General features: G+C 38.3%; 2 protein-coding genes across 3 annotated transcripts in view; both read left to right on the top strand.

Moving 5' to 3' along the window:
• Positions 1 to 10,301, top strand: part of GRK4 (G protein-coupled receptor kinase 4) — a 34,901-nt gene extending 24,600 nt beyond the window's left edge. Inside the window, exons 10-16 of one of the 2 annotated variants that reach the window (XM_066317419.1) lie at positions 690 to 727; positions 2,893 to 2,982; positions 3,544 to 3,752; positions 4,560 to 4,697; positions 5,309 to 5,446; positions 7,380 to 7,502; positions 8,969 to 10,301. In XM_066317419.1, the coding sequence (XP_066173516.1) occupies positions 690 to 727; positions 2,893 to 2,982; positions 3,544 to 3,752; positions 4,560 to 4,697; positions 5,309 to 5,446; positions 7,380 to 7,502; positions 8,969 to 9,022 (790 nt within the window). In that variant the 3' untranslated portion in view covers positions 9,023 to 10,301. Of the gene's footprint in view, positions 1 to 689; positions 728 to 2,892; positions 2,983 to 3,543; positions 3,753 to 4,559; positions 4,706 to 5,308; positions 5,447 to 7,379; positions 7,503 to 8,968 lie in introns of those variants that run through there. The other variant, XM_066317420.1, reaches the window with a different exon arrangement.
• Positions 10,302 to 15,911: 5,610 nt separating this feature from the next.
• Positions 15,912 to 24,445, top strand: part of HTT (huntingtin) — an 81,533-nt gene continuing 72,999 nt past the window's right edge. Inside the window, exons 1-3 of the mRNA XM_066317422.1 lie at positions 15,912 to 16,236; positions 21,985 to 22,068; positions 22,518 to 22,638. Coding sequence (XP_066173519.1) covers positions 16,136 to 16,236; positions 21,985 to 22,068; positions 22,518 to 22,638 — 306 coding nt within the window. The 5' untranslated portion in view covers positions 15,912 to 16,135. The remainder of the gene's footprint in view (positions 16,237 to 21,984; positions 22,069 to 22,517; positions 22,639 to 24,445) is intronic.

Here is a 24,445-nt window from a genome sequence, read left to right on the forward strand (position 1 = left end):
TAAAAGTGCATTTAAAATTGCACAAGGTGCAAAATTGCAATGCTGAATTATTGCCCTTTTAATATTTCCTGGGTCTTGCTGTTGTTTAATAGTTAAAAAATGTTGTTTGTGAAACTTTAATGTTTACAGAAAAGTAATAGGAAACTTCTAGAAAGTTATTGCAAAGAATCTTAACTAGTTGAAGTGTCTAGGAAGCTTTAAAAGTTACATGTCAAAGAAATTGAGCTAGAATGGATGATATTAAGCTTGTACTTAGTCTTGCTATTATTACTCTTAGTTGATATTCTGATGCTCTGGGGTGAAATATAGCAAGGGGTCAGCAGCAAACTGCAGCCAGTACAGTGTTTTACCACTGGGGAGTTGTAAAGCTGATTCTCCTCAGGAGAAATGTTTTTCACTTATGAGCACAAATTTGGGTGTAAATGCTGCTACTTTATATCGGGATTTTAGTGTTGCGTTGCCTTTGTTAATGTAAATGAATTAAAGAGTTCAGGGAAAGTGGATCTTGAATTCTCTGGTTAAATTATTTGTATTATAGGCCATCAACTTCACAGCTTTTTTTTTGCTTATAGGTGGAACTGGAAAAATTGCTTCAGTCAGAACCAAGAAATCTTCTGTTGAATCTGTTGCACTTGAGGGCTAATAGTTTTGTCTTTGTTTAATTCACATTTCTGTTGTTTAATTTGTAGAGACTTGAAGCCTGAGAATATACTTCTTGATGACTGTGGTAAGTAAAGATTAAGATTAATCAAGAATTACACCTCTAATTAATGCCATGCCAGAAATGTTCTTCATTATATAGGAGAACTAATTGATTAATCTTAATTTAGGAAAGAAAATACTGCCTTGCTTTTTAGAAAGCAAGGGAAAACTTTGGGGGTCTATCATGATTATGTTTGAAGGGTCAATTTTCTACCTTCAAATGGCTACTTTTTTCCCCTTTTGCTCCTCCTTTTCCCCCTCCTCTGTGCAGGAATTCTCTTCTAAGCTGTGGATGAATATTACAAGTTTGTTCTTGTATCTGCTGAGCGTTTTAGTTGAGGAAAAACTGTTTCTGAAGTCATTAGCACAGTTGTTTTTTTTTAAAGTCAGCATGTTCTGACTGATAAATTTCAAAAAAGATGATACTTGAGAGAAGTCACTTTACAAGAGCTAAAGCTTTGCTAGACATCAAATGCATTCTTTAATTTTTCATTCCAGCAATGTCTTGGAAAAGCTGAAGGCTTCTTTGAGGAAAAATGTAGCCTTGCAGGACTGCACTAGAATGCTTCCTCTCTGCCAGGGATATTTTGATCAAGTTCCAGAGAGCATAGGGGACTAATTAGAAAATCGCTTCAGGAGTTCAGATCTTGCATTTGAAAAGGGGTTCATCAGATGTCAGGCAATACAAGAGCATCTGAATGTATTTAAAATAGCATTTGCTGCTCCAGAGCATTTACTCATTTCCAACCAGTATACAGAGTGATACTTGACTTTTTCCACACTCTTTCTCCCTCCATCCCCTGATTATCTAACACATGTACATGAGAAATTAATATGCTGTTAACTAATACTGATGCTGTAGAGCTTTTTGAATGCCACAGCATATATGCACAAAGGTTACTTGGCCGTTGGAATGGGCTACCCAGAGAGGTGATGCAGTGCCCACTCCTGGAGGGTTTCTAAATAAGTATTTTTCAAGCCTTGGATGCCTTGGGCTGCCTGCTTGCTCAGAAGGTTTTACTAGAGACCTTCTGAAGTTCCTTCCAGCCTGAGTCATTCTGTGAGTCTGGGGTGTTTCTGTGAACAACAGTATTCCTGTCCTTATAACCACTATTAGAAATAAGTGTGGGTTTTGCTCTTTTTTCCTTTTTCTTCAATGACTCTTTCTACAAAATTGTTTTAAAATTGAATTGAAAATGTAATTGTCCTTTCTTCTGTCTAGACTTTTACATTTTTATTTAGAAAGTACCTTACGTGTTTTTAAATTAAAATGTCAATACAATTCTTGCCTTGAAATGTTTTGAATGTGCTTGAAACAGTTCAGAGTCTATCCAGCAAAGAACTATATCTGTCCATGGGAATGTAAGGGAGAATGGGGTGGATTTATTCTCGTTGCCCTGCTTGAACTGGTTCCCCACTGAGCCGTGCATGACAAACCAGTCTGTTGCCAAATGATTTCTGTGTTAGAGATACAGCTGTAAAGGCCATATGTGATAGGAGAAGGTTGTCAGCTCAAGAAATTTGGCTGATAAATTGCAGTAGAAGCTGTTATCCACTTAGGAGTGATTAACGAGAAGAAGAAATCCCAGGATTGAACTGACATGTTACAATATAAATAATTCTGAGTAGGTTATTGGCTGAGCTGCTTTTGGTTGGGGTAGGAATGGGGATAGCAATTCCAAGTACTCATGTTTGGCATTATTGGGGTACTTCATTAAAGGAAAACAAGCTCTCTCAGTATAGGCTACAGTTTTCTGACATTTGGAATAAATTAAGTTAATTTTGAAGTTTTATTAACAAGTCAGAAAGCTAAGTGCTTGTGGTGGGTATACAGAATGGAAAACCACAAGTGTCCGATGCATAGATAGAGAATCTGAAATGAGCATTTATATTTGTTCAAGAGCAGCAGCCTATGCCAAAGCTAGGAATTAGGGTGCTTAAGAGCAAATTATTTTTGTATGACCTTCAGAAAATCAGTTATATCTGTGCCTCTCTTTCTTCACATTTTTAAGGAGGAGCTGAATAAAACACTCCTTTCTAATTATGTTAAATAAATATAGGGCTATATGAATGTTTTGACACTTTCCAGTGGGGTCTTTTATGAGGTCTACAATAGAAAATTTTTATTTTAGAAGTGATAATACTTCATTATTTTTGCTGACTATGTATAATTTATTTTAACATATATAGGGCATATCAGGATTTCAGATCTTGGATTAGCCGTGCAGATTCCAGAAGGTGAAACTGTCCGAGGACGTGTTGGGACTGTTGGTTACATGGGTATGTAAAGCATCCTTCATCAGTTACATTTTACCAGGAAATTTGCTTCTGTGAATATAAGAACTTTATTGGACCTGGATTAGTCATTAGATGTGTGATGGGAAGAAGAAAGGTTATAATATGGATTTGTAGATGTTAGTACTTAATTATAAGCCTACTGATAAACTTGAAAACTTGAATGAAAATTCTAGCTTTAGACAGAACTTTAAGAAAGCACCTAATTTTTCCTGAGATTCAAAAAGATTTATGATCACAAGTAAGCAGAGAAATTACTGTGACAATACATTTCTTTCCATGCTTTAGAAAACTTCATTCTCAGTTGTTTTTTTTTTTATCATTCTCTAAAGGATACTGGTTTTAAGCATTAAAGAATTTAAGATTTTTCTCTTGGATATCAACAGAGTTCTCACTGTAGAAATTAAAGTTTCTTCCAGGTACAGAGGATTCACATGGACATGTCTGCACAGAGCCCAAAGAGAGTACCTGAGAGTTTTTCCAATATACACAATTAGTCAATGTGAAGTGAAATGTTGTGGGTGGGTGTTTGTTTTTGTTTTGTAGCTCCAGAAGTGCTCAAAAACGAAAAGTATACATTCAGTCCAGATTGGTGGGGCCTTGGCTGTTTGATTTATGAAATGATTGAAGGACAGTCTCCATTCAGGAAGCACAAGGAAAGAGTTAAACGGGATGAGATTGACCGGAGAGTAAAGGAAGACCAGGAAACATACTCAGACAAGTTTTCAGAGGAGGCAAAATCCATCTGCAGGATGGTGGGTGAAGAGACGTAGAGGTTTGAAAATTAAATTTCTAATCCTTTTAAAGAGACCAACTACTTTATTTTAAAATCTTGAAATTTTTTCAGAACTGGATTTCTTAAACCTTTCTTTAGTTCACATGAAAGTTTGTGATTGTTCATGAACTGTTCAGTTATAAAATTTTAAGAATTCAGAACTTTTCTCAAGATGAAGGAAAGCTGCATAAATTGATTATTTGTCACATGAATGAAATGGTCTAGTACTACTTGGACAACTTGTAATTATAGATGGAGTACAATAGCATGCTCACCTTGGATACTGCATGGGAATAACTGGCTGAGCAGTACACCACTTTCCTCAACTGAAACATTATCTACAAGACAATGGCTTTTTTTTTTTTCTATCTTGCTTGTTCTTAAATTTATACAGAAAGCTTCACAATTTTTCTGTACTAGTTCATGCACGATATGTGCATTACTTAAGCCCATAGGAAAAAAAATGTAAGTCTGTATTTCCTGAAAGAAAAGCCTACTGCAAAGTCTGTACTATAAAGTCTTCTCAACATGGCATCAATTAAAATATTTTCATATAACTTGAGGCATAATCTTGAAATCGTGTGCTTTCAGGGATTCTTTTTGTCTATTGAAAATTTATTTGTTCTCAGAATGTTGTTGTTTGGGTTTCTAGTTTATTTTGATACATGATAAATTTACCTAATAAGAGGCCAAGTAGCAAAATAAACTGATTAAAAACATTGTATGTAGGTATATTTTTTAGTCGTGGAATCGTATCACGGATCAGTTTATTTCTATGTATCTGCAGTTACTTGCTAAAAATCCAGGGGAACGACTGGGTTGCACTGAAGGAGGAGCTGCTCTTGTAAAGCAACATCCTATTTTCAAGAACATCAACTTCAAGAGGCTGGAAGCTAACATGTTAGAACCTCCATTCTTGCCAGATGTAAGTAGGTGAGACAGATTTGATTAGTATCTAAAAAGGCAAGAGCTGTCATAATTTTGTGTTAGCAATCATATGATCTCCAGAGAAACCTTTCAAGTTAGCTAAATTGCTAGAAGAATGCCATTGTAGCTATTGATGATAACTAATTGTTTTGTCGTATTTCATCTGAGATCACAGAACAATTCACAACAGTGGTGTTTCCCTAGGGAGCTTTGTAGCTGACTTCTTAGCCCTTAAAAGTCCACTTCCATTGCTCAGATGCAAAAGAAATGAGTAATAGCTTTGAAGAAAATATTCCAGAGTTGAAAGGAAGGTAACAGAAGATAAGTGAATTATGATAACCAGACAAGAGAATTGAGAGATCCAGACAAGCTATTTCTGGATTCAATATTTCTTTTCTGTTACTTGCAGAATGGGTAGAATTGCTCAGGTGCCTTATGAAGAGAGTCATTGTATTTCTGTTCCACATAACAGTGTAATTTGGTGATCAGCAATGTGAAATGTGAAATTGCAGACATTTTGCTCCCTTCTACTTATCTAGGGAAAATAAAATCAAACTAAAAGTCCCCAAATCCAAAACTTTAATGAAGCAATCTTGTATTGTACTGCAGCCACGTGCCGTTTATTGTAAAGATGTCCTGGACATTGAGCAGTTCTCAACAGTAAAAGGAGTGAACCTGGATACCACAGATGATGACTTCTATTCCAAATTTGTGACTGGTTGTGTCTCAATACCTTGGCAAAATGAGGTAATGTACATTTCTTAGAAGATTATTTTCTTTCGTACAGCAGTATAGAATATTTAATAAAAGATGTAATGATTTTCTCTAGGACGTATACAGAAGTTTGTGCTTTAGACTTCTTTGCTGAGAGGCTTCAGAAATATTTTTTTTTTCCGAAAACATTAACAACTTGCTAAAATCTGAGATCTATGGTAAATTTGCATGAATAAAGTCTGGCATCTTGTCGTCATAAGCTCAGCTTACAGGACAGTATTAGTATCAGTGGGACCACCTTTTCCTTGTTGTTCAGTCACATGTTATTCAGTGTTGCTGTTCACAGGAGAGGGATGGAATGTTATTCCAAGTGTTCAAAAGCAAATAGGTGCAGTGCAAGCTGTTTGTGTATAGGCTGTGTGTCAACAGAGTATTCAAGTGACAGTAATACAGAATTGCAGACTCATCTTTTTCAATGTTTCAAAACAAACAGTTCAATATCAAAAGTTTTTTGTATGCCTATTGAATGAATATTCTAGTAGTCTGCAAAGAGCACTAGAATTTTGCTGCCTCTGCATGCAATTGAAATCATCTTTACTATTTCAGCAAGAGCACTCAGTAACAATTACTTAAAATTGTAGTTCCTGTTATGAATGCCTTCCCCTCATTATAATTTATTTGTGACTTTCTGAAATTACTATTGTCTTGAATCCTACTAGTGTTGTTTCTCTCTCAGTATGATTGCATTTTATGTAAAGCTTGAACACAAAAGATGAGCAATTTCTGAACAATTTGGAGGAAAAAAGTACATTCCCTTTGGTTTTCCTTTTGCTTTTTTGCATTACCTTAAGAAGAATATTTGAAAAGGTATCATTTGACAAAGAAAGTTTTCACTGAGAAACAGTGAACCTTGGAGAAAGTATAGGAAATAGTTCTATGTTGTAATTCTGACCTTCAGAATATGTGATCTAGTCATTTAAAAATGCATTGCAGCTTAATAACTAACCCTGCAGAGAGGGATAAAGTTGGAAGCTGTTGTGGAATTCGTGTGATCATGATTTCTTATTTTCAAGGAAGAACTGCAGATTTCATTGTACATTTGTGCGCCCTTTTTTTTTTTTTTTTTTTTTTTTTTTTTGTTTTTGTTTTTGTTTGTTTGTTTGTTTAATTCATGTTACTGAACTTTCCCTCAATTCATTGCCTGTCAAGACTTTCTCTCACCATTCCATAATTTACCCAATGTCATGGTCTACAACAAAAGCAGGCTGCATTTATTCTTACTCCTCTTTATGCCCTCTCTCCCTCGACAAGGTACATTCATTTGGCTGCCTGCTGTTGTGACTGATGTGTGCCGGTGGCACTCACTGGTAAAGGCCAACTGGATTTGAGCATTAGCCACTCCCCCTTTCTGACCCTGCCTGTTGGTTACATTTTGGCATTCACTCTTCCTGCTGTCCTTTCTGTACCCAGTAATTGTGGGTTTATTTCTTTTTGTTTCTGTGCACACAGACAAATATTATTTCTCTCCAGAGACCCATCTTCATTATATCATTTTTTTTTCCTCCTATGTCATGTTTATGAATTAAGTTCAGTGCAGGGCACAGAGATACTACATTTTTTTGGCTGGACTGCTCTGAAATGAACAGAATACCTGAAAGGAAAATCTGTTTCTGGTTCTGAAAGCTTTGTATTGCATCATGAGCAGAAGAAAGGCTAGAATGTAAAACAAGCAAGGGGGCACCTGACACTTACCTGTGTGAGAGTGCTCTCATTGCTCTTCTTTAGTTGGTTTGAGTGCATAAGGAGAGTCAGTGTCAGCTTTGTGCCTCCTTTTGGAGACAGTGGTGTAGTTTGGCTGATGAATTTTTAAGTGTTAGGAGTACCCAGCCAGAATAAATAGATATAACCTGGAACTTGTTTGAGAGGCTCTTATGGATATTTCATTTATATTTCATGTGTTTCAAAGATGATTGAAACAGGATGCTTTGAAGATATCAATGCATATGAAACTGATGGTACTGTGTCACCAGACAGAGAGAAGTCTCCTAAGCCAAAGAGAGGCTTCTTTCACAGACTTTTTAGTGGAGAGGTAAGGGCATTTCTTTTCTTTCAGAAGAAAATTAACTTCTTTTTTTGTTGTTGTTGTTGTTATTATTATTATTATTAATTTGTGATAGGAAAGCCAAGTTGTTCACTGCATACTGAAACTAAGGAAATCTGTTTCATTATGGCTTTGCCTGTCTACTGCATTTCAGAAATTATGGCAATCCCTATAACTCCAGGAAGCTTTCCTACCTCAGCATTTTCTCCTCCTCTAGTTACCTGGGAAAAAGGTAGTGGGTTCTGTTAAAAGCTGTGCTATAGTTCTTCCTTTGCTAAAGAGGTTAATTTAGGTCTTGTTTCTTATACATTTTTACCATTTTTAAATTAAAACTGTGGATATGTCTTCAGAGATAACTGAGGCCTTGTGTAAAAACTAGTAATAAATAAGTTTATAAGCAAAAATAAGTATCAATCTAATAAATACATAAATAAGTAGAAATATCCCCAAAATAAATTAGAAGCATCACAAAACAAATGTTAAAATATCTTTCACAGTTTAATGCCTTCACCAAAACAATGACATAATAGATCTTTACATAGCTTGATAATGCTCAGCCTTTTCTTACACACAGACTTCTACTCTTCAGCAGAAGAATTTCTTGTTCAGAGAATTGAGTATTTACCACCTAGAAGACACATAATGTATTGTAATTGTCTACAGGATGTAAGAAATAGACTATTTGTAAAGGTTCGCAGTTTAAGATGTTATATACAATTCTGCTTGCTCAGTGTGCCTGCACTTAGAGAGGAATTATCTTGAGAAGCTTGAGTATATTCCAATAGTGAATACTTGGGTAGAAATTACTTTTGCTTTCAAGCAGAAATGGAATTTTGAAATTGCTAGGTGCATATCATTAAGTGGCCACAGCAAGGCTGGGTATTAAAATTGCATGAAGAAATTTTTTGTCTTCAGCTGGCAATTCACCTTTCTAAAATGGTACAATGCTAATGGAATGTATAATACTACTGTCAATTTTAGTTCAGCTTTTCAAAAACAGTTTTCCACGACTTTGAGTAATGGAATAGAAGGGATGGTTGAGTGTACTAATATTCTCACATTGCTAAAGTTAAAGCTCGTGTCTTACTGTAGTCTTTTCCTGCCAAAAATCAGCAGGATTCATACTGTCCCAGGATATGGTTCTATGTATTGATAAGAGGCCCTAAAAAGTGAATATGGTTGGAGAGTTTGCAGTTGATATTGAACTAATAGGACTGCAGTTAATTGTCTTAGTGAAGTTAAAAGAAGGAAAGAACTTTAATTAAATTTTAATGACTTGATATTTGAGGTTGAGATTGTGGATTCCTTTGAGTTTCCAAAAGCATTTAGTTAGAATGGAGTAAAATGTGCTAGAAAAAGACCCACCCCCTCAGTATTTCTGTGCCACATAAAACACACAAATAAAGAACAGTATTAGTTCTGCAGCTGAGTTATCTGTTTGTCTTCTCTTGCAGGTCTGCTTTAAATCTGATTGCAGTGATGATGAGCAGGAGTCCTCCAGACTTTAAATCATGTTATGCTCATCAGAAAGGATGAGCAAATGTTAAATGTTTTATATCTCTGTAGCAAATTGTATTATATATATTTTTTATCTGAGTTCAAGGATTTTTGTACATTTGTACTTCATTTGTTTTAAGATGTATATTTTCACTAAAGCTTAATTGTACAAAAAAGCAATGAGTGCCATTTGAGTGAGTGTGTTTCTGTATGAATTTGATTTATCTTGATTTTTTTTTTTCCCCAGTGGAATGAACCTAGAAATACTAAAAGAATTTTAAAGCATAAAGATGATATCTGTGGCATCACTGTAACTTGACTAAGCTCCTGGTAAAACTCTTCTTGATCATTAGGATCTTTATTAGCAGTTTTTTTAACTGTAAAATTGCTGTACTGATAAATTTAGTAATTCTGGTGTTATCCAGCAGCATGGCAGTGCTATTACCTAATGTATCTCTCAAGCCACTGCTAAGAAACAGAAAGGAATTCAATGCACTGTGGCCAGCTATTAGGAATTGCTCTTTATTATCAGGCTCTGTAGAATCTCTTTCTGTATTTCTGTATAAAGAGAACTTTGAACATTTAGCTTAATCCTGTAACAAGCTGAAGTATCCCATTCTTCTCTTTTCTACCCATCTTACATATCCTCTCCATAGAGCTTCTTGTCCTGAACCATGCAAATTGACCTATGCCAAAATTTTATAACTGTATTTTGAAAACTTCACTGTCTTTACTGAAAGGATTTCTTTTTACCTGTGGGGACAGAGTTTTATTTTATTTTCTGTAGATGAAATAGTTTTTAACTCCATGTAGGATGTTACAGTTTTTTAATGGGTTTAAAGCATGGGCTCTTCTTACTAATGTCCTCTCTGCTGATGTTGTAGCATACAATGTTCTAGGGTTGACAGCGATCACTACCACTGGGGGAATGCCAAGGTAGCATTAAGTATTGAGTTTAATTATGTAAATATTTTTTTTCTTATAGCCTTTTAAAACAGAAACATTAAAACATGCCTTTAATGATTGCCTAATACAGACGTGGAGCTGGTATTGAAGTTTGTTGTGATTACCTGATGTTCATTACTGAAACTGACAAAAGCTGCTTGAAAGCTAGGCAAACTTCCATTCTTCTGGACTCACAGTAGGTCAGACCTTTTTTGTAAAGTTTACAGTAAAACTAGTAATGTGGATATGAGAGTCAATTGAAAGAGCACATTTCATTAAGAGCCTCTTCTGTTTTCAAAAATGAGTTGGGCACTTGAAATACAATGGAATGCCTTTGGAGTTGGAGACGTGATTTTAGTTTCATATTTTGTTCTGTATTCTGAAGATCTGCCTCAACTGTGCATGCATTTTCTTTCCCTTTCTAATCTCTGGGGCACCAACCAGACCACACATGCATTGTACACACAGAGCAACTGAATAGCGCCCCCACCTCAAAAAGGTCTGTGTCGTGATCTGCAAACCCACTGGAAGAAACTTCAGCTGCTTCTGAGAAATTCATAAGATATATTTGATATTCAGGCCTATCATCAGGCTTTAATTTATGGCATTTGGTCTCTAAAAGACAAGGTTTTAATGGATGGCAGTTTGAAAAAATTGGAAAACCAGTGTGTTGCAGAACCCTACTGGGGCTCATCTGGTGTCTGTTTGAAATTGTTCCTCTTGGCTACTGTGCCACAGAAATGAGGAATGAGATGATTTTCTGGTGTTTTCAGTGCATTTTTCCTCCAGTCTAAAACAGCACACAAGACAGCAAAATTACTCTTTTAGAGAGTACAAAGGGAGAAATTGGCAGAGGGTGAGAGAGTTTGAATGAATTACTGGAAGATGGTCTGATGTAATAGTGAAGGGATGGGAGGCTTGACAGAAATATCTGAAGTAAGGGTGTTGGCTAGAACCATTATGTGTGAGACAATGAGTTGGCAGTCTGACCTGACCCTCTTTATTTTGTACCACAGCAATAGAAGAACTCTAAAAAAATGGGAATGGAAAAATGGGGAAGTAACCAAACTGTTTTATAAATACCTACATGGTTGGAGAAGTCATCGTTTCTCTGAGTAAGGGGTTTGAAATTTTAAGATCTTAGGCTTGCTGTTCTGAGGCAAAGATGACTGTATAAACACCAGACATAAAGGGTGACAGTCTGGATTTAATGTCTGTGTAGTGTAACTTGAAATTCAGGCAAGAATACCATGGACACAAGCTGAATAATTTTTATGAAGAAAATACAGGAATTGGTTTTAACAAATTAAAAAAAATCTGAAAATCTATTTATCATGTATTTCAAGTTTTTCTTTCTGTCTTGGATGGAGAGGAATCTTAATAAAAAATAAAATCAACTTTTCTATTTTGGAGTGTTGAGGTTTAACACATATTTTCCAGGAATCTGTGAAGAAAGAGTGTTAAATGAAAAGAAAAGGAAAATTGTTCCTAATAAATGGTTATTTACATGTCCACTTCTTTGGACAAAGAAACTTCTTGTAAAAAAGTGAGAATTTGTTTGTTTTTATGAAGTCTTACTCAGTTTAATTTCACAAGTTTTTTCTTAAATTCAAAATAGTACTACTGAATTGTTTTTGAGTGAGTACATGTTTGCAGGATTACAACCTAAATTCCATTTGGTTTTGGGGTTTGCTTTTTTTTTTTTTTTTTTTGGTTAGTTGATTGGTTCTTCCCCAGTACGCTGAAGATGGCATTACTGTACTATAAATTTATCCCTTTTGGCTAGAAATACAAACACATGATGACTGGATCTTATCTGATGTGAATCCCCGGAAAAATTAGAAAAAACAAGGAACTGGAAGGATCAGCAATGAGCATGACTCTCCTTACACAGTACATGGAGGGGAAGATGTTAGGCAGTTTAATCTGAGGTGATTAACCTCAGATTTAATCTGAGGTGGTTAAGGGTTTTTACTGGAGTCTTAGGAGCTTGGAGATGACTCTTGAAAGCAAGGAAAAGGAGAACACCTGAAAGCAAGGAGAGGGGAGAATACCTGCAAGCAAAACATCACAGTGCAAGAAATTTAATATGAACTTAGCTCTTGACATTTTTAGGCTAAAACTGGGACAAAGAAGGGGGGAAATGGCAGATTGCATTTATTGATTATGTAGCCTTTTACTTCCATGAAACTGTTGGGGCGGGATGGGGGAAACCAACATAACTTTTTGTAATTCAGTGTTACTTCATTCTCTAGACCCATGTGTTAGAAGGCTTTAATAGCAGTGAAACAATCCAGTGTTCTACTGGTGCAAGATTTGGAAAGACCTATGGAATTCTATGGAGTTATTTGCATGAGATCAACCCCCCTTTCCTGTGGCGTGTGTTTCCAAGCATTTGTGTATGTAACTCTTCATGTCTGCTTGTGCACCTCAAACCTCTCTATTTAGCTCAAAATTCAGAAATTCTGAAACAATGTACTGATGTCTTATTGGCTTGCTTAATGCTTTTCAGTGTTGTGACCAGCAGAATAGAATCTTCACACCTCAGGGTTGGTTTTTGTCTATTAAAAAAGCTTCCCCCTGCCCCCTGAGGTGTGTTCATAATAGAGATGGTGTTTTTTCTGAATTACAACAACAATAGAATGGTCTCAGCTGAAGAAATGAGCACTTGAAATTAAGTAAGTAGGAAAAAACCTGTGGTATGTCTGTAACAAGAGCGTTATTGACAAACCTTTGCCTTTAATAGCTTTTGTCTCTTAGTTTTTCCCTCAAATCACTCTTAAAACAGTAGCCCTGAATGCTTTTGAGTATGAAAGAGAATTTATCTCCAAATCAGAATAAAATTGTCTTGTTTATAAATCAATGGTAGAAGCTATTAAAACCAACTAACAATCCATTCTTAGAATGCACCTCAATTATTTTTCAAACTACACTGATGTAAGAATTTTTTTCATTGCCATTTGTACAAACAGAGAAAACTTGTTTACAAGTTACTAAAATATGACAACAAAAGTAATACTTTCTATGGTTTACAAATTAGCATTATAGGAATTCAACATTGAAATTATCTTCATTTTAGTATAGATTTTCAGAAAACACTTTAGGAAGTGAAATTGGAATCATTGGAAAGTTTCTTTAAGCTGAAGTCATATTTACTTTGAATTACTTGCCTGGCTTATTTTGATTATGATGATGTCTCTTCTGCTGAATGAACAAATCCTTTTTACTTCCTAATTGTTCTTGTGGTGTAATTTAAGTTTTGCACATGAGATGTAGGTAACTTCTTCCATGATCCACTTGTGTCCAAAACACCAGAATTCTTTCCAGGCATAGGAAGCTGGCTGTTAAATGTGATGTGTTTGTTACAGCATCTCCAAACCACTGACTGTTCTTGTGTGAGCTGTTTTCTTGGATGTTCGAGCATTGTAATTCCTGAAATAAAAGTAAAACACTGCCACATATCTCAACCACATGTATTACTGTCTAATGCGATTTATTTACCATGTCTATTGTGGTAGCTGGGATAGGAAAAAAAAAAAAAAAAAAAAAGGGTAATTTAAAAAAAGCCGATTTATCAAAGCAGAAAATGTCTATTGCATAGTGTAAGTTTTTTACCAATGTACGGTTGTTGAATCCAGGAAAAAGTGCCCCAGTTCTGCTGTACTGGCTCATCTGATACCTTATCTTACGGTCTGAATCTAGATTTCTGCATAAATTTCCATGTGGAAGGACAGAATTATCGGGATGGGCTGTTTTTGACTAGCACACTAATTTTATAACATGAGTTGAAGGAGAGAGCCCTCAAATGCTCTACAAAAGAGCTTCAAATTAAATGACCTTAAAACGATACAACCGTGCTGTGACATATTGCAAGTTATCCGTGCATATGCCAAACCACATGGGCCAGCAGTATCATGGACTAGTACCAATTACCTGCTGAATTGTTCATGGAAATTCAGAAATGCTGTCCAAAGTGGGATTTCAGGATAGGGTAAAAAATACTCTTGACATGCTCATCTTAAAAACATTAAATCAAGGGGTAACTTTAGAGACAAGATAAGAACATGTTTCTTTTCTTTTTCTCCTGGAGTCCTAAGATTAATTCGTTTTCGTCCCCTAAATTTCACCTAATCTTTTAGGTATGGATTGTTAATTGGAACTTCCTTTTTCTTTGAGGTAACGCTGACTTTACAAAAACGCTTGTTCTCTAATCCTGCCTTGCTTTTTCTTGCCCCTTGCCGGGTTTACGCCACTTTATTTTGGCCAGTGCGGGTGCTTGTGCGGCAGACCAGTGACATGATACAGGCGAAACCCATGGATCAGTCCGTTTGGACTGGGAGAACCTACTGATAAAGGTATTCACCAAAGAAAAACCTGATACCCCGAGTCACCTTCCAGTTATCTCAGCTCGCAGTTAATGAACCTCTCAGTGCCGATAGAGCTCGGGAAGGACAGGGAGAACAAAGAGCGGTGAGCTTGTGGGCAGGCACTGCCTTGGCGCTCCTGCCGGTGAGTCAGCAGCCCACAGGGGACTGGCACACTTTGATCGAAAGCTTCAAAACAGCCTTGCAAGGGCTGCCTTGGTTGGTGGCTTGTTTAATCTTTGATAAGAGCTTATGCTCTTTTTACTGCGCTTAAAATTTATTTCAAAGTGTGAAGCAGCACATGCACAGAGTGTGCAGGATTCCAGCTCTGCTGTCATCTTTTATCGTGTCATTTGCTAAGTAAAAAATTCATGATCATCCACATGTTCCAGAGAAACGTTTCTGAAATAATCGGGAAAAATACTGGTTTTACCTTAAAGGCTCACAGTTTGTAGCACTTCTATAATGAAATAAGGTTTGGCTTTAAGCTGAATTGCTTTCAGGACTAAGGATAGGTTTCCTTTCAGAGGACTGTTTCAAATAATTTGTCTTTTATTAACATGCTAATAAAGTTAACTGGCAGAGCATTCTTCTAGCGAATATCTGGGAAGAAAATGATCTATGACTTCTGTTGGCCTGAGTATTCAGAGACATGAGCTTTGCTTCATTTCTTCATGTCTGCTAACAATAACCAAGTTGAATTGCTGGAAATTTATTTTCTCAGAGGTTCTGAAAACTGTTCTCCATTTTTATTGCTGGAACTAATTTTACGTGTGTGAGAGAAGTTGAATTGCCAGTTCTTATCTGCTGTCATTTAAAGTCTGTCTTAACAAGCAGGTATACTAAAATCCGTGGTTGCAATTGGAAATTTCACAATACTGTTGATTTTTTAAAGTGTTTAGTAATAGAATCAATGATTTAAATATTCTCAATGTTTCTATTATGTCCTGTATGTTTAAAATGTGTGCGCAAGAAGTATCCTCTGATAAAGCAAGTCCACAGTCAGGAGCGGAGCGCTGAAAGCCCGGCACGTAAGCTGCCAAGTTTTAAGTGTCCTGTTCCCGTAAGTGTCTCTCTGCAGCCTAAAATAAAACCGGAGTGCCGGCAGCGCCTTCGGCCTCCGCTTGTACTGAGGGGGCTGGCGCGTTACCTGCTGCGCACACGTGCTCTGCGGGCCCAGAGCGGGTGCTCTGGCCTTGCTGAGAACGCGGCTCAGTGCCGCGGGGCAGTGCCAGGGGCTGCCCGAGGCTCCCAGGGCCGGCTCCCCGCCCGCGGCACTCCCGGACCCTCCCGCCTCTGCTCAGAGCACCGCCGCCGCTCCCGGCAGGGGGCGCGCCGCACAGCAGTGCGCTGCCGCTCCGACCCGCGGCGAGCGGCGGAGCCTCCTTCTGATTGGCCAGACCGCCCGTCGCTCTCGCTGCTGCCCCGCCCTTTCCGCGCCTCGCGGGCCCCTGTGGCTTCCTAGATACAGGCGCGCGTGACGCCAAGCCGCGGTGTGCGCATGCGTTACCGGGCCCCGGGCCGGGGCCCCGCTCCGGGGGGCGGGACAACCCTGAGGGCGGGGAACGCGCGGGGGCCGACGGGACGGATCCAAGATGGCGGAGGGGCGGACTGGAGGCGCCCGCGGCTCCGAGCGGCTCCCGCCCCATTCATCGCGGCTGTGACGGGCCCGGGCCCGCGAGAGCGCCGGCAGAGCGCCGGGAGCCAGCCCGGAGGCAGCGCCAGTGGCAGCGGGACAGCACTCGGACCCGCCAGGCGCCCGTGACAGGGCGGGTCGGAGCGCGGGCCGGTGCCGCCGGCGCGGGCGGAGCGGACATGGCCACCATGGAGAAGCTGACGAAGGCCTTCGAGTCGCTGCGCTCCTTCCAGCAGCAGCAGGGCCCGGCTGCCCTCCCCGAGGAGCCGCTGCAGAGACCGTGAGTGACCCGTGCCCGGGGCTGGGGGGCTCCCGACACGCGTGTCCCACATCCCGCCCGGCCCGGGCCGCCCCGGTTCTGGTGTCGCGGACGGCCCCGAGCCGGGCCCGGGCGCTGTCCTGTCCCTTGGCAGGTGGCGGCTCCCGCAGGCGTGTCGGGGTGCTGCTGTCGTTTCTCTGCCGAAGTTCAGACGTGGAGTAACTTTTGGGGCAAGTGCGTTTGAAAATCTGCCAGTGCGAGAGATGAGCGGGAGGTACAGCATTGCTGTGTGGGTTTCACAGGCTGGTTCTAGGAAGGAAAACTTTTTTTCACGTCGTACACTGCTGCAAAAAAGACAAAGACTCTTAAGCATAACTTGAATGAAGCACTGCTTTCAGCTTTTTCTCTTCTGGTAACTGTTGAAGCGCTTTTTCTGCGATCTTGTTTTTCTCTGCTTGACGCTTTCTGCCTGAGTGTCTTTCCTCTGAACTCTGTCCGGTTGATTGTACAGCTTTCTTAAAATGAGGATTCAAGGCTGAGTAAGAGAAATTTCTTCCGCTCTGTAATTCCCTTTTCATATCTTTAAGTGTTGATTGTTGTTCAGTAAAATTTCTTTTTTCTTATCAAAACGGTGCCCTGAAAGTTCATGTTGAAGTTAAAAACCGGTTTTGATGTTTGTGAATTGAAAATTTAAATAGATTTGAAGTCTGAGCTCTGATGCTTTCAGGAGGAGTTGTTGTGGATGTCTGTTTGTGACAAAGTTCATTTAAAGTCTTGTGCTGCGGTGTACTGCACAGAGACCTCAGAGGGGTTAGTTTAAATATTCCTTAGACCTTTTTTCTTTCTTAAATGTAGGGGATAAATGCGTTAGATCCATGAGATATTCAGGTTTCTCGTTGGGGACATTACTGGGTGGACCAGGGCAAGGAACTGTTCAGTACCACGGTGCTGCCCCTTGTGTTTGCATCCTCTAAAACCAGCTTTTATTGAGCGGGTGTGAAGGCAGTGAGGTTTTTCCGGGATAAAGACATGAGTCACACTAGGGCTTTTTCTCCTGCTGTTGGGGAGAAGGGAGAAGCAGAAGGGTTGAGGAGCAGGTAACTTCTACCTCGGCGGTTTCCTGTGGTGTGTGCAGGGGAAGTGAAGCCAGTGACTCTGGGCTCTTGGCCACCTGCTCCCGCTGCACGTTCTGATACAGCTGCCAGCTAAATTATCGGGGCTGGTGCCGTTTCTCTTTGGAGAGCGTTGTTTCAAACAATCACAATGTATTATCATAGTTTTAATGCTTAATAGGTGAAAAAGCTCGTCTTTTTCATGGGCTAGTTGTTTTTAGGTGTCTTGCTGGTCTGCAGGGACTAATTGCTCTGTTTTGTGCAATTTTTTTTTTTTTTTTGCTAGTACTTTGTGTGACACGGATGAACATCTATTTCCAGTCTTTCCTATGTGCCATTCAGATTTCTGTCTTGAAAGCTACTGGTGAGAGAGGTCAAGGTATTTCAAGAGAAAATCTTTAAAATTTTTTGTGATCCCTGTTGAGGGATATTATGCTTGGTTTGATGGTCTAAATTTAGGCATATTCTACTGTAAACATTAAAAAATTAGTGTTGGAATTGTCCTCGTTGACTTTGCTTTGTGTTTAAAAATAGGCCTGTTTTCAGAAAGCTGATGGGATTGGATGCCCCCAGGAAGTGTACAAATTCAGTGACAGCACTGAGCCTCATAAAAGCCAGTGAAAAGCTACTGTGGCAGCCTTTGCTGTGGCTTCCCAGACTTTTAGTGAGATGGCAGGTGACATATTGAATGTAATTCACAATATTATCTGCATTTATTTGTCCTTGCTTGTAGGAGACTCGAAAGAAAATTGTGTTTGGGGAGAAGCATTCGTCTCTGTTGTGGATCTGTGTGAATAACACTTAAATGTCTTGTAGTTCTGTGTAGTAAGTTCCTATCATCCTACTGAGGACTCTCTCCTGCTGTGAAATGTTTTAAGATGAGAGAGATTTGGGTAGAAAAGAATTGATTGTTTACCCAGCAGGTATCTATATTTTCTTCACTTTACTGTAAGACAAAGGCTCCAGGACTTTTGATAATATTGGTATCCTGTCTTTTTTAATTAAAATATTAATCAAATCCACGATTTTACAGAGAAGGATAAGAGCTTTTTCTGTTTCAAGAGATTTTAATCAGCAATAATCATGTGTTATGCTTACGTTTTGCCTTACAGTCAGATGTCAGTCTCTGATCCCCTCTTTCTTATCTCTTGTTGGGTTTTTTTCCCTTCTATGTAAGCTTAACTTGAGCTTTCTGTCATACTGCTTCTATGCACTTCTGCTTAGGCAACTAATTTTCTTCCTTATATTTTTTCAGCTTTTTCAGACTATTGAATTTTGTTAGAAATTAGATTTGTGCTTTGGATCACAAAGCTCCCACTAACTAAAAAGTTTCTAGTATGGTGTAAAAATTTAGAGTTTGATTTGCGAATCCAAAAGTGGGCTCTTTACATTTGCTCTTGACAATTTATTCTAATAGTCACTTACTGTAATTGTTTTCAATCTTATTTACAATGGTTCTAACCATTACCTTTACAGCAAAAGGTAGTGCAAAAGCCCAAGCAAAATGCTTTCTTCTGTACTCTTCAGTTTTTCTGTGTCTTGTATGTTTGTCTGAAGCCATGGTTGTTGATTGGTTTGATCAGTGCTATAATGGAGGCCTAGCATTAACTTTTTGCTTTACTGAAGATCACACAAACTGCAGGAGTATTGCCTATTGCCTGACTTGTCAGAAGTGGTTCATTAATGGTTTTTTGGCATTACCACGTCTAGGGTGTGTAGTAGACCAGGCCTAGTTAATTTGAAATCTATCACTGCCTGCATTACTGCGCCTTGTTTGGGATGTCCCCATATTTGCACTGAGTTGATTTCTTGACCCATTCATATTTATGTTTGTTATTAAAAGAGTAGTTTTTAGATTCTATTATTTTTGTCAAGATTCATGTCAAGCCATTTGGTTTGGTGCTTTTTTCTTATCACTGGCTCTGCTTTAGAACTTCTGTACTCTTCACATACTCTTAATTTCAAGGTCTAATAAAAATTAGCGTGGGTGAGCCGTATCTCCCTATAGCAGCTTATCTGGACTCAGAGGGCAAAATTATCTGGGCTTGCTGGTTTTCTTATGTCCTTTGTTAATCTTCCTGGTCTGTAGAAGTCCACTGGAGATTAAACTCCTCTGTATGTGGGATGGAGCTTTCCTGCTGATAACTGCTGCTTCCAGTATCTCCTGCCTTCTCCTACTCATCGGATGTGTGTGATTGATTCAAATGTGTGATGCTGTTGTTGCCCCCCTGGGTATGCTCATCAGCAGTTTGCCTGTGGACTTCATGATACTTCTGAATAGAGCTTTGTTTGGGTTTTTTAAACTATAAAAGTCATGTGTTTCCTCTCTAGATACTGTTCTGTTACCCTTCTCCCTCTGTAGGCACAGAAAATATGTGCATGTACATAATGTACATTAAGCCTTTTCCTTCCACCTTTCATTTCTTTAAATTGTTTTTTTGGAAGTTACATTTTCTCTAGCCAGACCTTTTTAAATTTTGAAGTTAGTTCAGCAAGGTGTAGATTATGTGTTAGTGGAGCCCTCTGTTTACAGAAATTTGCCTAAGAGATTGATCTTTGCTGGTCTGAACAGTATTGAACACCACTGCCTGCCTTGCTCAGGGCTATGTTGTGTGTAGATAATAGAGAACTTTATTCTAGAAGAAGCCTTTGTCAGCAGAAGCCTTTGTCAATATGTCTTATGTCTGAAATAGTGAGCTTATGGGCAAGTTCAGATGTGCCTGTTCTATTTTTGGGTTGAATATGTACTGAAAATGGTGCTTATAAGAGACTGGGGCTACTGAGTAAAATTAGCGTGAAAGTTGAAATGATTTAATCATTTTCTGAGGTGCCTGCTGACATCAGTGGTGCTGACGTTGCAAAATCAGTTGGACATCTTGGACAGTTATTTGGTGTTTCGTTAGAGATGATCTGAAATGCTACTAAAGACTGGCACTTTTTCAGGATGGAGAGAAAGAAAGATATTGTGTATCTTGAACAAATTCAGGTTGTCTGCTCATATTCTGCCAGTGTCTTAAGTCCAAGAAGAGATCCTCTGCTGTTTAGCTTGCCTAAATAAAATGCTGCCAAACTATAACAGAAAAATGGCTTTGTTCAGAGCTATTCCTTAAACTTCTAAAAGTAGAAAGTATTTCTGGGGTGAGATGAGATTTTCCTTGTGAGAAAAGCTGAAATCTTGGGAACACAGACTTCCAGCCTGGTGGATGAAAAGGGACAGGGATGCTGGCAAAGAATGATTTTTTTTTCCAAAACCTCTATTATTTGAGCTGAAGTTCCTAAATAATGCAGTGTAGTTCTTTAAAAATACTTGTCTAACACTGTATTTTGAGTTAGCTGAATTTGATGTGCTTATTGGCTACTTGCTGTTGGCCCTTGTTGTTGTGTTACTGCTATTGATGTAACTCAAGGCTGTTCACATTGTTTTCCAACTTCTAGTTCAGAAACACCATTTTGCTATTTCATGATTTTTGCTATTTTTTACTGAGAGAATACTATAAATGATCAAATTTCACTTGGAAAACAAAAGGGAATGTTCTATGCACATGTGCTTGAGGAAGCTGGTAATTCTTTATTGTGAAACAGACTCAGGAGAGATACCTTTGGGTGGGTGGTTTTGCTCCTATATTGCTACTGGTTAATTATTTAAAAGTAACATCTGCTTTCCTAGAAGTGATTCTGTGTCAGTAAAGTTAGGAGTAGGAGAGACTGCACACTTAAATAAAATGTCACAGTCAGAGTTGGGAGTCTGTCTCGCTCTCTTTCAGTTCCTTTATTGGGGGTGGAGCAGGGAAGAGCTGCTGTTCCAAGAGCTTGTATCATGTTGAAATGAATGTTAAACAACATTTTGCAAAGGAGAAGCTTTTCATATTGTGCTCTCTATTGTTTGTAGATACACATTCTTTGTTTCTATGCATTTTGTTCTCTTCATTGTACACTCAGCTTGGCCTTTCCTGGGCTATACCAAGTGTTGCTATAGGGATTTTATTCTCATAGGGCAGACTGTGCCTTGGGCTTTGGTGTTTCTGTAATTACCTTTGGAGGAATGTAGTGTAGGGTAGCATTGCTTTGTCATCCTTTGCAGTTCAGATGCAAAATGGTCCATTTACTAGAACTCGAAGTTTCAAGACATTGGCAGACAAAAAAAGTCTAAGGTGATACTGTATGGGAGGAGGGTCTTTTTAAAGGAGCTGGTTTTTGTTCCCATGGCTTGTTTTCACCAACTTTTTTCTTTCTGTCAGTTTCTTTCATTTTTGCTTTGTTTGAGGACTGCCTCATTTTTTCCATCCTTTCCCTTTATTCTTCAGTTTTCATTTCTGAGGATTTTCTCTGTGAAAGTTTTGGAATGTGTTATTCCCTGTTAAATGATTTATTCTTCATTCTTCTTCTAAGTTTCTATTCCTTCTTTGCTTGTGTGCCTATGTGCTCTCAGCAGCAGCTGCAGATGAAGTTCTGGGTCTGCAGACAGTTGGTGTAGAGCTGTTTATGGAGTGACCAGAAAGTGCAAATGCATCTTTTTCTTATAATAATTAGACACTACTAATGATTTTAGTTTATTTTCTTTTTCTTATAATGGTTAGACACTACTTTAGCCAGAGTGATTGAATGATCACTTTTGAACTCCTGTCTCACACTCATTATCATGGTGTTCTTCCTTTAGAAAGAAAGAACTTTCAGCTACCAAGAAGGATCGAGTGAATCATTGTCTAACAATATGTGAAAATATAGTTGCTCAGTCACTAAGGTAAGGCAATGTCTAATTTATTGATTATTTATTAATGTCTTTAATTCATTGGGATGAATAACAACTTGGGAATCTTAGTTGGATTAGGAGAATTCCTTATAATTGCTCATGCTGAACTTCTATTTAAAACTGAAATGGCATGGATTTTTTTTAATCAACTCAGAGTCTAAGAAGGACTTTTGTTTACTTGTTGGTGGAGTGGGCACTTTCCTTCTACTGCAGACAGAGGAACTCAGGCACAGAGGTCAAATACCTTACCAGGTTATGTAGGAAAGAGTTGGGAAGTGATCTCCCAACTCCTAATGAAGTGCTTTAGTACACTGAATGTCTTCTCCTTTTCTGTATGTGTCTATAGTATATACGAGTTGAATTATAAAACCCTTTCAAAAACATCACTGGTGTTCATTTTCACAGTGCACATTGTAATTTTCTAATGTTTGTTTATTTAGAAATTCCCCAGAATTTCAGAAACTGCTGGGCATTGCTATGGAACTCTTCCTCCTCTGCAGTGAGGATGCTGAATCTGATGTCCGGATGGTTGCAGATGAATGCCTTAATAAAGTTATTAAAGTAAGAGCTTTTACTATCAGATTTTGTCTCTTCTTGATGCAGTGTCCTGTCTAAATTCACACTGATGTTCTTCGAGTTGCCTTTCTTACTGTTGATAATATTTCATAATGTAAGAGGCTAGGTAAGCTTCTTTACTAAATTCTGTATGTGCTCTTTCTGTCTTAGGAGAGGTTTTTATGCCCAGATCAGCATGTTTAACTTTAACTTGTCTTATGTAATTCATTGTTCTCATCTATTCCTGTCTTCAATTGTTCATTAAATTTGTTCTCTTCAAGTTTTCCAAAACAGGAATGTGGGCTTTTCTGAAATCATCTTGTTGTGTGGGAGGAATACTCCTATTATTGTTCTGTAAACATAAAGATGCTTAGCATTAGGAAAGGTAAAAATATTATTTAAAAACTGATTGAAAAGTAGTGTGGTTTGCTGAGACTCGGAGGAGGAGATTCCAGGCAGTAATTAGAATAAATATGGTGTTCTGGAGATTGTTTATTCCCCTGCTGTGATCCAGAATGAAGAGCTTGTTGGAGAACAGCAGATGGGCATTCATAAGGGGTCATGCAAGGTCTAAATCTTGATTCAAAAGATCTTAAAATGAACCTTTCAAATAATTTTTGGAAGCTGCTGCTTCCAGAACAGGCTTGTCTTCACTTCCCTTTTTTTGTGTTTGAATTTTTTTCTCAAATACTTGAACTTTAGGACCCTGTTATTATGTACATGCATAAATAATCCAGTTGAGGCAAAGTTTAAGTGCTTCAGAAATATGCAAATAATATTTTTCTTTCACATGAAGGGGTGTGTAGAACCAAGAAAACTGAACATTGGTATCTAAAGGAATTAAGTTTGGGGGATTGAGCTTGTGGCTGAAAGTTATATGGAGAAAGCTTACAGATTGTGCAGTGTGTTCTATAATGATAGGGAATGAGGAAGTGTGAGTTCCTTGCTTTTTTGTTTTGCCCAATAGCACTTTGCTCTTTTTACTTTGATTCTGATGTTTTTCTGTTTGAGGGAGAGTACTCTGAGATGGATGCACGCATTATTATTTAACTCAGTTTGCTTTAAAAGCTGCTCTGAAACAGTTCTAAAGAATGTAAGCTTATTTCCTACTTTCCACAAAACACTTCTGTAGGTTTTGTATAAAATTTAGTTCATAAATTCTCTATTCTATTTAATTTTGTTGCTCTCTGGCATTTCCTTGAAATTGAAATACCTAATTTTTTTCCAAATGTTTGTATGGTAGTTTGTTTTGTTTTCAAGATCAAAGTGGTTTTAAATGATGGCATCTTCTATCAGCTGTTAAGCTTGCTGGTTTGTCCCAGCTCTGCACTGGTAACAGGTGTGATATTCCACACACATGGATGTATCAGACTTTAGGGAAGCTGGATGTACTTTGTATGCTGTTTCTGTCGTTCAAGTCGTGTGGAAGCAATTTAGCAGCTTAGGCAGACACTTGTGTATAAATGCAGAAACAAAAAGGTGTCCGCTTTTATTTTTGGTTGTGCAGGTACCAGTAGTGCTTGTGGTAAGTAGAGCAGCGGTGCTAGCCCCCTAAGCTTGCATTTTAGTCAAAGTTCAGCCTTTTTTAGTATCTCAGGTATTTTTAGAGGCTAATTCTTTTGCTGGTGTGATGCTTTTCTTGAAATAAAAGACTATAGATGTGAGGATTACTTGTATAATTGTGGTCTTCTGGACTTTATGCTTATTACTATACCTAAAAGACTTAACTCTTCTGTATAGACAAGGCTGAGCTCATAACTTTTAGATAAACACTCTGTAAGTCATCTTCAAGTGTCACTACACTTACCTGTCA

The sequence above is a fragment of the Sylvia atricapilla genome, chromosome 4 (genome assembly GCF_009819655.1).
Source record: "Sylvia atricapilla isolate bSylAtr1 chromosome 4, bSylAtr1.pri, whole genome shotgun sequence".
NCBI classification, from domain to species: domain Eukaryota; kingdom Metazoa; phylum Chordata; class Aves; order Passeriformes; family Sylviidae; genus Sylvia; species Sylvia atricapilla.